Source organism: Centroberyx gerrardi, chromosome 11, assembly GCF_048128805.1.
Source record: "Centroberyx gerrardi isolate f3 chromosome 11, fCenGer3.hap1.cur.20231027, whole genome shotgun sequence".
Lineage (NCBI taxonomy): Eukaryota > Metazoa > Chordata > Actinopteri > Beryciformes > Berycidae > Centroberyx > Centroberyx gerrardi.
In genome coordinates this window covers 30,627,112-30,643,133 of record NC_136007.1, presented here as the reverse complement: position 1 = coordinate 30,643,133, position 16,022 = coordinate 30,627,112, and the positions used below count along the sequence as shown (strand labels likewise).

At 40.6% G+C, this 16,022-nt stretch overlaps 2 protein-coding genes across 2 annotated transcripts in view; both read right to left on the bottom strand.

Moving 5' to 3' along the window:
- Window positions 1-4,361: 4,361 nt before the first annotated feature.
- Window positions 4,362-11,128, bottom strand: orai2 (ORAI calcium release-activated calcium modulator 2). The gene is made up of 3 exons (XM_071926957.2): window positions 10,817-11,128; window positions 6,271-6,506; window positions 4,362-5,324 (listed from the first exon to the last, which is right to left on the bottom strand). Exons 2-3 carry the CDS (start codon window positions 6,499-6,501, stop codon window positions 4,713-4,715), a joined length of 843 nt encoding a protein of 280 aa, XP_071783058.1. The 5' UTR covers window positions 6,502-6,506; window positions 10,817-11,128; the 3' UTR covers window positions 4,362-4,712.
- Window positions 11,129-13,307: 2,179 nt separating this feature from the next.
- The window catches only part of usp28 (ubiquitin specific peptidase 28), a 35,350-nt gene continuing 32,635 nt past the window's right edge, over window positions 13,308-16,022 (bottom strand). The window contains 3 exon segments of the mRNA XM_078286659.1: window positions 13,308-14,403; window positions 15,008-15,206; window positions 15,870-15,993. Of these exon segments, the coding sequence (XP_078142785.1) occupies window positions 14,228-14,403; window positions 15,008-15,206; window positions 15,870-15,993 (499 nt within the window). The 3' untranslated portion in view covers window positions 13,308-14,227.

The window sequence follows — 16,022 nt, the reverse complement described above, 5'->3', positions numbered from 1 at the left end:
TGTTTCACAAGCGCCGAGCGGCGAAAAGCGCCAGTGGGTTTTTCCTCATCAAGCCAATCCTTATTTCCACCATCTTGAGAGCGATAAGCTCAAGTAAAGCTCAAGGTTGTTGTTGGCACACAAAGACACCGGTCTTGCCACCTCTTTGCAGTAGATAGACTCATCATTGTCTCTAATTAGGCCCTATGTATAGGGCGGTGTCATCTGCAAACTTGAGCAACTTCACTGTGAGTTCACTGGAGATGCAGCAACCTTCAGTACAATACACAGGGGATATTAAAAATGTTTTGCACCATTGTATGTCATAGACTGCTACATAGTTACTTTACAGGCTGTCTCACATTTTGTTAGCACCTGCTCCCTCTAGAGCTTTTTTAGACTAGGCTAACTCAGTGGCATTTCTTCAGTATTGAGACGTAGCCCAATACCCTAAACATGTGCTTTGAGTTTCCTAAAGCTGATGAATCTAAGTGGACAAGGCTTGAAGCATTTGCTACAATACTTGACACAGGAAATGAATTGGACTTATTTCAAGTAGAACATGCCACTAATCTATCTTACAACTGGTGGAAGTCATTAGGCATTCGTATTTTAAAGCCCTAATCAGTAATTTCATTATTCCTCCACCTCTGTCACCCTACCACAAGTGTTAATTCAATTTTCATAGTATGTGACAGTACACAGTACACATAGTTGTCACAGTATGTGACAACTATACACACATTTTACAAGGATTTGGAGGATGCAAAAGGTTTCTTTATAATTGTAAAGTTCATGAGCATTATATTAAGGCAGACTTGTGATTTGACTTATAATGGATTATGAAAGGATTATGTAGTCTCAAACTGATGTAAATTATGATGCTCTTTTAACTTTTTATTTACCACTACATCACTGAATGTACCTAAATTTTAGCCAAATAAACTCCAGGTTGGGGCTTGAAATTGTTTTGACAGTAGATGTAGGAATTGCCAAGCAGTTAAATACCTTCAGTCGTGACTGCTGTCTTCCTGTCACTTGGTACTCATTGTTATATATTGCATTTATATTGATATTTTCAAAATTTCTCTTAATTCCCCACCTTTTTCATAATGCACAAATCTCAGTCTTTCTGTCTCAGTAGGTTCTGCTGCCACCTATGCTGCTGCTGCTGTTACACATCCTGTTAATGCTGGAATCCAGACCTTTTGGCACATCTTCATTCATACGTTTCTACTTAATATGTCTGAGTGTAACCTGTCCAAGGTGTTTCCCTACCTTCCACCCAATGCATGCTGGGATAGGTTCCAGCCCTCGTGAATAGGAATAAGTGTAATGAATGACTGAATATGTGAGTGTTGGAACTGTCGGTTGTGTATGTTTGCTCTGTTCTTATTCATAATGTATTCTTCTTTGATGTATCCTATTGTTACTTGCTGCTGTGACAGCCCAATTTCCCTAAGGGTATCAATAAAGTTTGTTCTATTTATCTATCAAATTAATCCTCATAGCCTCCAGGTTGCTTCACTAGAGTAAACAGGCCCATGTCATAATTCTTGTGCAAAGCGACAGCTTTGGCAGCATTGATAATTAGTCTTTGCAAAAGGAGAATAACTTCATTTCTGGTTTGGCAGAGTAAGCCTTTAAAATTCAGGCTGCCATCAGTGTGTTGAGAACACTTAGTGACAACACAGCAACCCTGCATTTGAATGCCTCCTGGCAGGATGGCAGGTCTGTGGGTTAAGTGTGGCTGCGAAACAGGGAAAATTGGATTAGATCATCGCTGGTTTAATTATCATAAACTGTCTTGCAAAGATCAGTGGGCTAATTCAGTTGAAATGTAGGGAAATGTTAGGTAAAGTCACCTGAAAGAACAATAGAAAACAGGCATAAAAGGAATTTGAAACAGAATTGCTGAGGTGTAAAAGACGGTGAAAGCTAAGTCTACAATTATATTACAGAGTTATATTATATCTGTGTGACAATGCAGGAAGCCTATCTAGCGACTGGCTGTAGGCACAGAGGAGAAAATATCTTGCGATTTAAAATTGTATTTTATTTTTGCAGTTTGTTGCAGGCTGTGGTTTTCATGTTACAACAGAATCGGCCTGTGTATCAATAATTCAAAAAGCACACAATCCACGAACACATATGACAACACAAGATATTTTATGGTAACAACCCCGACACTCATTGCAGAACTAAACTACAAGTGCACTTTTGTCTCTTCTGAGAACCACGAAAGAACTGGGCACCGCTTTGGTCAGTCGTCATCTTATTTGGAATGTTATGACAGTTTCTTACATTTTCCCCTTTGAAAAAATATTCAGACCGAGTCCAAGGAACTGCCAACGCTGTCTGTGTTGATTTTCTCAGCACTTAAACCACTAACCAAACTCACAGGTCTCAAATATTTACTAAATCATTTGGACTTAAGAAGGCCATGCTCATTCTATTACAACAATATATTCAGTAACTTGTCTCATTTACACCCTCATTTTCTTCTTCTTTATTTTGATGAAGCTCCCTTTGGGCCTTCGTCTGACTGAGTGATGTTTAAACTCTGTTGGCAAAGTTTGCCACCAATCAAGCTCGACTAAATACAGATTCTTTATTTGGAAATATTCCAAGCAAAATATTTGCTTATGTATTATCGCCTTTACAAGTGAGGGAAACTTCACTGTGAGGCAGAATTAAATATGCAGTGAGCTTAAATATTTGTACAGCAACACATTGATGTTTTAACTCCATACTTTTAGAAGCATCAGTATGCAGAATTTTTGATGACTAGTTTCACTGTAATCTTCATTAATGAAAAGGTAACACCATATTAAAAAAGGCATTTGGGGAGATAGTTGAGATATTAAATTGTTCTTCCAATATGGACTACTCTGTACTACTTTCCTCTAAGTCAATGTGGGGGTCCAAATTATCTTTCTCTATTTCTTGGTATGATCTGAAAGCAAAACGCTGGCAAGTTATATCATATACACCCACTTGAATAAATACAGCAACAAGCGTCTATCAGTAGACTGAAAGTAGACTATCAATTAGACTGAAACGAAAGCACCAGACAAGAAAAACAAATAGCTTTTTGAAGGCAGGAAATGACAACAAATAAGAGTTTTAAGGCTTGTGTGGGATTATGGACATAAAAATGCAATGTCATTGTTTTCCCCTTCGAAAAGGATAATGTGTTCCGCACTCTGCGTCCGGCCGGGAATCTCACTTTCTTTCTCCACTGGTCACAGAAGCTGGTGCAACAAAAAAATCATCAGCCACTTTTACCTTTTTATCAGACAACTGTGTTTTCAGAACAACACCTTACAATGATAGTTCATTACCTGCCAAAGTGGCCGGTAGTGTGCAGAAAATTGACCTGCCACAGGCAAAATTTCTCAGCGTTTTGCTGGTGGCTATTTCCCACCCTGCACTACATGTCACCTCTGGAGGCACCAAACACACTGGCACATGGTTGTGTAAACTGTACGGTTTGTCCTCGCTGCGAGCAACGTGATCAAGTCTGTGGAAGTCCTTCCATTTCCTACAACTGAGCGACCAAGGAAACTCTGTTGATGTGTGGACGGACATTCGGTATAATCGAATATCACGATATTTCCCACGATATTGAATATCGCATATCGTGCCCCGATAAAAAACCCGGGGAAAAAAAAAAACGTAAAATACATATATTGTGATAATTTCGTATATAACGATATTTTGCCGGGACAGTATCGCCATATAAAATCGACATCGCCCAAGCCTAGTGGATGGTCAACAAGTCGGCAGAGAAAAGTTGGCCAAGGCTGAACTTGTCTTAGTCATGAGCCGTCAACAGCCAGTCAGATTTCTGCGCTTCCTTGTTTCCTTACCGATCTGAGTTTATTTGACGTTGATTCCAGCCATTCAAAGCTTCCCACTTCTCTACAACCTTTATGTCAAAGACTACAGGAACAAACGTCTCAAAAACGATGCTTGGAGTTGCATTCATCTTTGGGGTTGATGGTAAGCACTGAAGTAATTTTATAGATTTTTATTTTTTTTTCGATTAATGCTAGCTAGCTATGTTAACTCATCAAAAGCAAGACCAAAACAGCGACAAATACATAATTTGCCTGTTCAAAACGTAGCCACACCAGACCACTAGATAGATGCAGTCAGAGCTTCTCGCGCCGCCCACAATTGCTCAGAATAGAGTGACCCGTCAACCAAGTTGCTAGCAGTGTGAATGCAAGAGAGTCTGGCAAGCTGAAAACAACACGCTCAGTTTTATCTGAAATATGACCCTGATATGACTGAGAAGCAGGTTAAGCACAAAAGGTAAAGTTTGGCATTCTCTTTCTGGGTTTCACCAAACCCTCCATGAAAATACACAGAGGTGGCACTACATTGGCAGAACTACAACACAATAGCCCTTTATCTGTAAACTCTTTTTTTTTTTTTTTAAATAGGATTGATAGACCAACACGATCCTAGATCTAAGTCACAGACAAGACAGTCCAGTACATAAATCCTGTAACACATCCTTACCGCAACAATAAATTAGCAGTCTGAATCTTATTGACCTTCTGTACTGTAAAGTGTAGAGCTTTTAAGCCCGCTGCCTAAGAGTCCAAGCAAGGCATTAACAATAACCAGAACAAATGTCCAAGAAGAAAGAGGGCTTGATAAATATAGGGTACAAAGGGAAGTCCTTAAAGCTCCCGGTAGGCTGGTCCCGTCAAATGGGGATGTCACACGGCCTGCAGGCCTCTCTCGTGGCCGTCCAGCTGCACCTTGATCTTGTGCAGTTCCTCGATCTCCTGGTGGTGCCGCTCCGTCTTGTGGCGCACCAGAGAGCGATAGAAGTGGATGGTGAACACCACGAAGATCACCCCCACCGGCACCATGATGATGGTGGAGGCCAGCGCCGCTTGCCAGCCGCTGTGCTCGGGCGGCGGCAAGGTACTCGGACGCTTCGCCGCGGTGGTGCCGCTGCAGTTCATGGAGGCCAATGCCAGCTCGGCGGCCGCCAGGGCCACCTGGTTGGCCCCTCCCGCGTCTACGGGCAGGAATTTGATCCAGCACAGGAGCACCACCTCCGCCAGGAACAGCAGGATGCCCAAGGCCGTGGAGAAGCCCCAGGCCAGCTCGATGTAGTGGTGCATTCGTTCGTGGGGCGACTCGCTGACGGAGTTGAGGTTGTGGATGTTGCTGACCGCCTCCACGTTGGGCAGGATGCAGGTGCTGATCAGCAGGGCGAACAGGTGCACGGCCACCAGCACTGTGGTGCAGACGCTGAAGGCGATGAGGAGCACGCGAGGGTAGTTGTACTGCATCTCCAGCTGCACCTCCACCATAGCTACCTATGGAAGAGACCAACGTCAGGAGTTATACTGTACATACATCAAATTACTTCTCCCAAATCCCTGTTAAACCCTCTCCGGACAGTTTTAGCATTACCAGAGGTCTGGTGATTGGTAATTATTACCTCAGGACACCAGGGATTTTATGCCATCCGGAACAAATATGCCAGTGATTTTCTCCAGCTTTTCTGGTAAAAAGTCAGACTGAACAGTCCGCCGTCCGGAGAGGGCTTTCAGACTGATAACAATGAGTTTGCTCAATTACCATCATGGGGGAAAGCCTTTGCCATGCTAACTATGACAGTAAAGAGAGTCATGAGAGGCATGGAGTCAGAAATATCACCGCTGTTCGTCAGCCAGGATCACAGGCTATTTTTAGCAGTCTGGGAGTGAGGGAGGGATTTCTCCTGCTTCCTACTTGGAAAATGTCTCCAATTTCTCCGGAGCAGCAAAACATTGGTTTAAAACATCAACACAAGATGATGTCTGCCAAAATAAAAAACTTTCACTTTTGGGAAATTCTCTCAAAAAGTCAAAGGATATTTCACTGGGAAAACTGGGTGCAGCTAAAATGTAAAATGAAATTTTTATTTCGGTAATTACAATGCTTCATTCTGGCAAGCCGTTTGTTTGTATCTGCAGGTTTCAGAAAGCCAAATTTAAGACTTTTTAAGAAATGGATTGAAGACCAATTTAACATACAAAATAAAGAAACAAAAATCTGACAAAACCATCCTATTTTTGATTGAGCGTAGCTAATGAAATTTCTGAAACTATAGATGAGGACACTAGTAAATTAAATGTTTAGGGACATTAAGTCCAACAGGTTTTTCAAATTGTGTTAACTCCGCTCTGTATTAATCTAAGGCATTAAATTTAGAAATGCAAGACTTTTTCAGACTTAAGGACCCCTGTGGAGCTTGCCACGTGGGTGAATACAACTCACCATTGCAAAGCCAGAGAGAAGCGCTGAGGTCCTGCTGGAAGCCTTCAGCTTGGCCCGGCTCAGGTAGAGCTTCCTCCAGGACAGGGCCTGCACCGAGTGGTGGTTGGAGCTGACCAGCTCCAGGTAGCTGCGGCGCACCCAGTCCCTGTAGTCCATCCCCCCGTCGTCCGGCACCCGTTCCGAGCCCCCCGGGGTCGGGGAACCCATGGGCACGTTCAGCTCACTGCTCATGGCAACTAGTTGGCAGGTAGGGGAGGGTTAGGAAATTCATTGTTGATCAGTTCACGAATACTGGTGACTTCACTGGATACCAAAATTTAGACTTTGGTACCTCAATTTCGAGACCAAAACAATACCGCAGGGTATAGATTGGAAATCCCAGTTACTAGCCTACTAAACAACATGAGCCATAAGAATCTTTTCAAATCCTTTAGTAAAAAACGTCCAAATGCTTCTTTTTCTTTTTTCCAATGTCACTACAAATGAAAAAAAAGGGGCAGTGCTTGTATTGTCACTGCTGTCTGTCTCACTGCTGCCACGGCAAGCACAGTTGAGTCAATGGCTGGCTACTGCATTTGAAATCAGAACACATCACATCTTCACAGATGCTCGCAAAAAGTCGCTAGATTTGTTGCTAGTCGCTTTTCATAAATAAAGTCACGAAGAGGGTCTACTTTCTCTCCCTCTCTCACACAGGCAACTAGGAACGCTGATCCCCCTAAAATGGTATGTTGCCCTTGTGTCTTTTTTCACAAAACGACACTTTATTTTCTAAAATTGCTTGAGAAAAAATAGAAAACAATGTCAATGTTTTTCCTACAGCGCAGCTGAGGGCATCACAAGGCAAATTCAGGTCAGGCAGTCAGTCAGACATCTGTCACTTAGTGAGATGATGCGCTTTGTCAGATGGCCTCTAGAGATCGTCTTTGACTGTCAGATGCAGTGTTTCCCATACAGAGGCACAAAATCAAAAGTTAGTCAGTGTATAGAAACTGATCTAAATCGATCTCTGATGTGTGCATCACGTCATGTTTGTCATGTGGAGATGCACAGACCAGCAGCATTGTATTCAATCCACAGAGTCCACAGAGAGATTACCTTGTGGTATTTAAGTAACGTTAGTGGAATTAGGTCATTTAACCATGTCGCAGTGCTTCAGTGCATAGAATTGAACACACGCGCCGTGAGTCTGTACAGGATCTGTGCTTGTTTTCTTTAGGTACCGAAATTTTTTACAAAAATGTTTTAACAAAAATGGTACCTCGGTACTTTTTCAGTGTTGTTCAACAATAACAGCGAGAGGTGATAGAGGTGAGAGTCAGTGAAAGATTCTTGTGTCAATACACAAAGCTGATGTACTTATTCAGAGTCAATATGAAGTGAAGCTGCTGCTATGAATATAACTATTCAGTTTGAATGGTCATATTCACGTGTCAAAATTTGCAGCAGGGCAAAAATTTGCTCCTGCACCCCTGTACCTCATACAGCATCACTCAAGACCTTTTCCGAGTTGGGATTTTATTAAAATGCGGACTGCTTGGTGGATCACCTGTGTGGCGCAAGTACCTGTGGATCCTAACAATTCAGAAAAGGTTTTGAGTGAGCCTAACCCTAACGAGGCATGTAATATTCAAGATGGCCACATTACACAGTCAAAATGCAGTCCAGCAGCATTTTCACAACTTCTGTCACCACAGGCAGTTTGGAATATGATCTGAATCTGGAATATGATCTTCATTATAATGCCTATGCTGTAGTACTACACACTGGAAGTGCAAATTTGAAACATTAATGCCATTTATATTGTGTAAATCTGTCATTGATGCAATTTGATTAATGATCCTAATAATTCCAGTAATTATGATTGTTAATATTGAACAACTAGCCTAAACAATGCTTAAATAATCATGGAAACGACAATGTCCCTGTCTCAGTGGTTTTATAATAATGTAAATATTTGAGCAGATATTAGCCTAGTTGTTACAGTCATAATACATACCTGACACAACTCATAAACATACATGTCACACATTTTAAACGAGGATTATCCTAGTTTTTCTATTTAATTAACTTCAGTATAGCACTTTCACAACCCACTTAAGTTTTCAAGTTTTATTTTGAAATGTCATTTAAAACAAGAGGAGGAAATAAGGGGAGGGTGCGTTTAATTGAATACATGTTGCTGTTGCAGTTTTGCACTGATCAACTGCCCTCAATACTTTTGTTTTTATTAGTAATGTGAGGTTTGACATTCTCTTTTGTTTCACCACATCCTCCATGATAATACACAGATGCTGCACTAAGATGGCCGAACTACGACACAATAGCCCTTTATATGCATTTTTTTTTTTTTTTTTTTTACATTACTCATCTCTAATAGGATTAATAGACCCACACAAATCCTAATAGTGAGTCACAGACAAGACAGTCCATTACATAAATCCTGCAACACATCATGATGTGTTACAGGATTGCTCATTTTGTTTTGCACTGATCGACTGCCCCAGCTTGCCCTACTTTTGTTGTCATCGTTAATGTGAGGTTTCACATTCTCTTTCTGGGTTTCACCACATCCTTCATGAAAATACACAGAGGTGACACTACATTGACAGAACTACAACACAATAGCCCTTTATCTGTAAACTCTTTTTTTTTTTACATTATTCATCTCTAATAGGATTGATAGACCAACACGAATCCTAGATCTAAGTCACAGACAAGACAGTCCAGTACATAAATCCTGTAACACATCCTTACCGCAACAATAAATTAGCAGTCTGAATCTTATTGACCTTCTGTACTGAGGTGGCACTATGATCCTTGACAGTCCATTACATAAATCCTGTAACACATCATGATGTGTTACATGGTCATTCTGTGCCAACTCAACCAGAGCTCCCTGGCTCAAATTTTTGATTTTGATCATTTTTTTCTGGCAGAAGATATACATAAATGATGAAGAAAGCCCAAATATTAAAGCTCACTGATCATTGTTTACTGAGTTCCCCCAGTTTGTAGAGTGGGGTGTCAACACGACAATTTTTGCCTATGATTTGGAGCAAGTTTAGGGGTCTAAAATCGACATTGAGAGAGGTAGCGGCTCCACCATTTTTCTTTTACAGAGAGACTCGTAGGTAGACTACAAGATTCTGGCAGTTTCAGCACTTGATTTTGTGATGTGTGCCTATGGCAGTAGCCGAAAAACAGAAAAAACACATGAGTGAGTGATTTTCTTTGAAAGTTCAAATATTAATCACTCCAAAAGTATCAAAGATCCCTCAATATCCTTTTACTTACTGGTTTAAAATAAAAATATCTTGGTGTCTACTGTCTATGCATTTGCAAGAACCTGGGTGGTGTATTCTCTTAGATAATGACCTCTGAATATAGCTCCAGAATTAAGTAGTCAAATTTGACAGGTCAAAAACCAGCTGTCATGGTAGGAAGCTAGTCTTTTGTGTCCATAAAGAGGTTCTGAAGTAAAAAGAATAATATAAAAATTGGAAATGTATATTTTTCCTTCATTAAAAAAAAAAATATGGCAAATATATATATATATTTTTTTTAAATTTCGAGGGTCAAAAATTACACTGTTCCTCATGAAATTGATAACAAAAAAACTTCAGTTTGTGTAGTAATGAAGGAAAAAAGATACATTTCCAATTTTTATATTATTTTTACTTCTACATTTTCTTTATATATATAAATATATATATATATATATATATATATATATATATATATATATATATATATATATAAAAAAAATCTAAATCAGAAATTTGAGCCGGGGAGCTCTGGTTGAGTTGACACGGAATGACCCTTCAGGATTTTGCACTGATCAACTAAATTCGGTATATTGGATCTACAAACAGCATTTTACTTGGCTTACAGTACCATGGTGCACGCTCACATGATGTTGCACTGGAAGCAGGACCGAAGGGAAAGACATGCCCACTTGTCATGCATGAAGAGGCATGTTGTTGAGCAGTAGAACATGAACGCCCTGAACATTACATACTACACGAGACAATTATGGATGTATTTAAGATTTGGCTATATCCTTCTCTACGTCACCACAACTGAGCATTTTAAAGCCCCGGGCCCCTCGAGTAGGTTATGCGTTCCATATTTTCATTTGATAAATGCCTTCAGTTGAGTTTGTCGTGGCGTTCTCTCTTGTAACGTTATTCATTTCTATGTCGAAGCTAAGCTGAGTGCATCTTTTGACAAGCCCCGATATAGTCAGAACACCGGTACCGAGATGTTAGCCGTCTGTTAGCTAACAGATAGCTAGCCTGCCACCGCGCGTCAGTTATTTTGAAGCCGGAAGGGAAAATTTACATTATTAACGTCAAACATTTATGTGTAGTAAATGCTCATGCAATATTCTCTCCTCACAGTCTCACGAGCACAAACAGAAATAAACGCGCGACTTCCCCCAAGAGTCCAACCATTATCAGACACCGACTCTCGTAGCTAGCTAATTAACACGGTTTCTAATCAAGCTTGCTCGCCACTACTACCTACTACTATTGTATCTTACCTGACAGCCAAAGCGCCGTTGGAGTTAATGCATACAACTTCCCTGGAGGTCTTCAAGGAAAGCTGTACAAGCCAACAAAAAAGCCTTGCAACACTGACTAGTCAGCTAGACTCGAAGTGTTTTGGTTTTTGTTCAGCAACTTCCGCCCTTACACTGCTGCTGTCAACATTCCCTCCGTTCTAGTCCAGCAGTCAATCCCTGTTTAGGGCCCTTAGCAGGGTCTGTAGAGAAATATCAGTTTTAGTCGGTGTGGCTCTGATCGGTAAGGGCTGATTTTTCCCACTGCGAGGGACCTGCGGACTGGGCGTTCCCCAACGATATATAGCATGGTAACTTCACAGGAAGATTTGTTTGGACCAGGGATCTACGGAAGCTGATGATAACCAATAGCCTTCCGCCCTTTTCCCTTTTACCAAAAGCGTCTTTGTCGCCATGGCACCCAGCAATTATCCCCTGGTTTTACTCTGACCTTGGATGCTTTTATTTTATGCACTTTTGTGTTTTAATAAATTACAGTGTGTTATGTATATTTAAGAATATTGTGGCACGGCATTAACTACACTTAAATGCATTTGATGTGATTTTTTGGTTTTGTTTGATGACAATGTCAACAGCAAAGCATCTCCACTTACAATGGGATGTTGGCTTTGTCATATTAAGCGTCCACCAAATGATGAATAAAAACAGCTATTTTAAATTACAGCTAATTTAGCTCATCAGACCATTTTCTCAGGACTTTTGGGGCATGAGGTCATGCTTGATTGGCACATCCCCATCCAGTCCTCCTAGTTATGTCACACTAGCAATCTAACCTTGCTAATAACAAGGCCAACGAGATGAAGCATGTATTGAGAATCTACCTATGAATAGGCTACATATTAGGGTTCCATCCATTTTCATTACTGGCTGCACACCTAAGTTGTTTTAGGACTACTAGGCTAACCTATGTATGTCTTTATGTCTTCAGATTTTCTCACATGTAAATTTAAAGAAGCTGTACATGCCATGATGGATGTTATGTATATTGTATTTGATATTACTCATTAGAACGAACCTGGCCAGGCCTATGGCACTTTAAATTGACAAGCCCTACTATTGGCTATATGATTGGGTGTGATAGGGCCACTTCATCTGTAATTGCCATCATCTTCTTAGTTCTGGGTAGGAAAGGAATGGTGGTGAGGGAGGAAATGAGCAGTAGGGAAGAGTTTCAGGACGCACACGTGGAGAGTTTGGATGCCTGAACATTAATAGGTGTATTATTTTGATTGTATTTTTAAAAAAAAATTTATTTCGGGAAAATGAGGTTCAGGATGTAAAAATGTGACTTGTCAATAAAATGTGTTATTTATGTTTACACTCTCCCTTGAAGGTTGAAGGGAAATGCAGACTTCCTGAAGTGCCCAGGCTTTGAACTGGTATGCATAAAATACTTTATGTAACAGATGACTCTAAATTTGACCATGGGCCTTTGGATGTGAGTGCAACAAATGTGTAAGAGACACTAGTGTATAAAACTCAATTTCACTATTAGAAATGAATACATAATAGTAATCCATAATAGTAATCTCTTGTCCCCTCTCTCGGCTTGTCTTTCTTGTCTCCACCAGATGCTCCAGACACCTGGGGTACTGCTCCTTTGTCAGCTCAAAAGGCACATGGTCATTCCCAGCTGTGTATCCAGAAGAAGGGGTTTACACCCATGTGTTTTGTTTTTTTAACATTGTAATTAAAGCATTCAAACTTTGCTTCAACAGTTTTATTCGGAGGACTGATTTGGGATGGTCTAGAGTAGAATATGTTAACCTTGATCTTCAACTTATTTGTGTCATCTTTCACATTAAATATGCAATTTTGAAATAAAACAAAATGTCATGTGTCTTTATACGTAATCCAGTATGACACATGATTTTGTACCATAGTGGACCATTGACTGAAACGGACAACGTATCAAGATTTATGACACTCACTAAAGCAATTTCTTGTTACATGGCTACAGAAAGCTATATTGCTCCAAAATCCCAATGTTGGGACACAAGTCTTTCACACATAAGTATGAAATTAGTTTAAGAATTCTTTCAAAATTTTACATAACTATACAAATTATGTAAATTTAAAGACATTTAAATCTTATTTCTTTCTAAAATATTTTTGCCATGTTTGCAATTTTATTTTACGAAACATTTTGACATGTTTTAAGTGTTTATGTGTTTTATAGCTTCTTTGAATTGAATTACTCATCATAAATTTTCATGAGTACATATAACTACAGGACAGTTGAGTCATGTAATATTGTTGAACAGATAATTAAATGATCTTCTATTATAATATGGTTCGGACACCAAAATAGACATATCTTTGACCCTAATACACAGATGAGTGCATTGGAGCAAAACATAGCCACAAGTAAAGACAGTAAATAAAGGGATAGACGGAAAGCATTTTAAAAAGTTTATTGAGCATTATCACAGACTATAAGTGAAAAAGCAGTGTGAAATGAGTGGCAAAATACAGTTTTTGTTCAGCAGCCAGAAATATCCATGCTAAATCTCCATGGAGCTGGCCTGCAAATCCTCATTCATAGGATTCATTCATTCATACTGTGTTGCATCTGTGACACCATATAAATACTCACTTCTCGCTGTCATATTTCATTCCTCACAATGATTTTGCGTGGTTTACAGAACACCCTGGCACTAATATTTTTATGTATAGTAGTTAATACCCCATATAGATATGTTTCTGAGCTTCACCTACAGGTAGAATTTCCCCAAGTCTGGCACATTAAAGGCACATTAAAAAGTAATATAAAACAAATATATATATAAAAAAAAAAAACGCTATTAGACAGTATCTGTTGCTGTGCTGCACAAATCTAGAGTTTTGGCAGCGCTGTACAAGCGTGCATTCAGACTGTGAGCAACACAATCAAGTCCTAGAAATCCATTCATTTCCTATAGAGCTGACCAACCAGGGAACTTGGCCGATGTGTGGACATAGAGGGTGACAATCAACTGGCACTAAAGATCAGCCAATAGCAGATGGCAGTTTCATTAGCATGCTTTTTACCATTAGATGTCAGGCGTTACACAGATTTAAGTTTGGGGTTTAGTTGCTCTTTAATTTTCAATTGATGCTACCAAATTAGCTTTAGCTACTTAGCACTAGCTATGTTAATGCATCAAAACGTAGCATTATGAAAGGCAACACCAAAGCAGCGAAAAATTCATGATTTGCCTGTTTGAAACTGTAGAAGCAATCAGATAGATGCAACCAGAGCTTCTCGCACCACCCACAATCGGTCAGAATACAGCGACCCGTCAACCAAGTTGCTCCAAGTCTGAACGCACGGTTAGGGGAGGTTGTCGGCGGTTCGGCTAGCAAATGACCATGATCCCCCCGTCCAGGACTTCACTTAACAATGACTATGGAGGTGCTGTGGATGGACTCCATGACGGCGGCCAGGCGGCTGCACAGGTCGTGGGGGAAGTTGACGTGAACCTTGGGCGGGTCTTTGAGCACCACCATTTCGGCCGAACAGTCCAGCACCCTGGGCAGGAACTCGCCTAGCTTCACCTGCAATGAGTCTGAACAGAGGGGAAGGACTATGAAAATGGGAGCAGTGGAAATTGTTTATTTCAATTTATTGTATAATAGTTTAGTTTAAGTTTAGTTTTGTTTGGGTTTAGTTTCATTTAGTTTAGTTTAGGGCTTAGTTAAGTTTAGTTGTAGAGATGGTTCAGTTTTAGTTTAGTTTAGTTTAGGTTTATTTTGGTTTTAGTTTTAGTCGAGTTCAGGGTTTAGTTTTAGCTTGAGTTTATTTTAGCATTTATTTTAGGACTTCTCTCAAAGGACTCTGTAAAGTCCTTTGTCATTGAACTTTTATTACATCGTATCATGGTCAAATCGTGAACCCCATATCGGGTATCGTATCGTGAGATAAGCACATCGTCCCATTAAAGCGTAAACTACATCAGGATTTTCTGAAATGTCTGTGGACAAAATGAATGGGAAATCTGCTTGAACCTGGGCCACTGAAAAAGAGGGCGGAAGGTCATTTATACCCAATGGTGTAAGACACGGATGATATGGGGAGACGCAAATGGAAATAAGGCTGACGAGATGACCGAGAAGCAAAAAGCCCATTTTATACATTACTACATGTTACTGTGATAATTCAACAAATCTTACCATCCATATCCTGACCCAGGCAGGAGCACCAGTGACTGCGCACACTCTCCATGACGTCGCGGTCTTCCTGGGCTAAAGCTGAGTCGCGGCTCATCAGGTGGAGGCAGGGGATGACGGCCTCGTTCATGATGGCGACGCCCTCCTCCACCTCGCTTTCCTCGCTGCTGCCGAACAGCCGCGACGCGCTCTCGTTCAGCGCCTGGTGGGTGGGAGCGGGGAGGGGGAAGAGGGTAAAAGCAAGTGTCACTAGGCTTTCCCTTTTGTACTTGACTCAGCTGGTATAAAAATAAGTGACTATTTGTAGTTGTTTTTGATGGTCGTTTTGTAGATTGTATGTAACTATAGTAGTTATAAGAGCAAAATATTACAATATCTCAAAATTGACCAATCCAGACAAAATTAGCATTTTCACCTGTGATGCCTCGCCTTAATCAAACCCAGTTATGACTTTTACATGCGTTGACTGAAAACCGGGTTAGTTGAGTAAGAACCTAAGAACGACATTTGCCCTGCATGTAAACAGAGCCAGTGCTGTTATGTTCCCTGTGCAGGCCTCACCTTCTATTCACCAAGACCTGGCAATACATCTAGCACCAATGATTAGCTGAACTAATTGATCCCCGTCCGAATTCCTTGTAAAGGTATCTGTGGTTTGGTTTAACCTTTATTAAACCAGACTTGTCTACAGTAGGATCAACACCCAAGGGTTCCTTATTTTTTGCTCTAATTCAAGAATGTAGAGCACTTTGACAGTCTTGGTACGACCAAAAACAAAAAAAATAGACTTAACTTTAAAAATGTTTGTTTGATAGTCTAACTGGGGCTAAATGGTGGAGTGTCTTAATCATAAGTCCTTACTCACCGTGAGGCATTTCCTCCTGTAAAGTGCAATAAGCGACTGCTCCACGCCACGCTTCTCTCCGTTTCTCAGTAGGGCGGCGTTGGTCTGGTAGGCGTGGGCCAGGTAGTTCAACGCCTCCCGCACTCTGCAGCACCATCATGACACAAGGCAGCG

Bases quoted from the DNA above. Each gene is read 5' to 3' on its own strand.
- orai2 (XM_071926957.2), bottom strand. From the start codon at position 6,501: ATGAGCAGTGAGCTGAACGTGCCCATGGGTTCCCCGACCCCGGGGGGC. The intron at 5,325-6,270 runs GTGAGTTGTATT...TCTCTTCCATAG, and splicing joins TTCTCTCTGGCTTTGCAATG to GTAGCTATGGTGGAGGTGCA.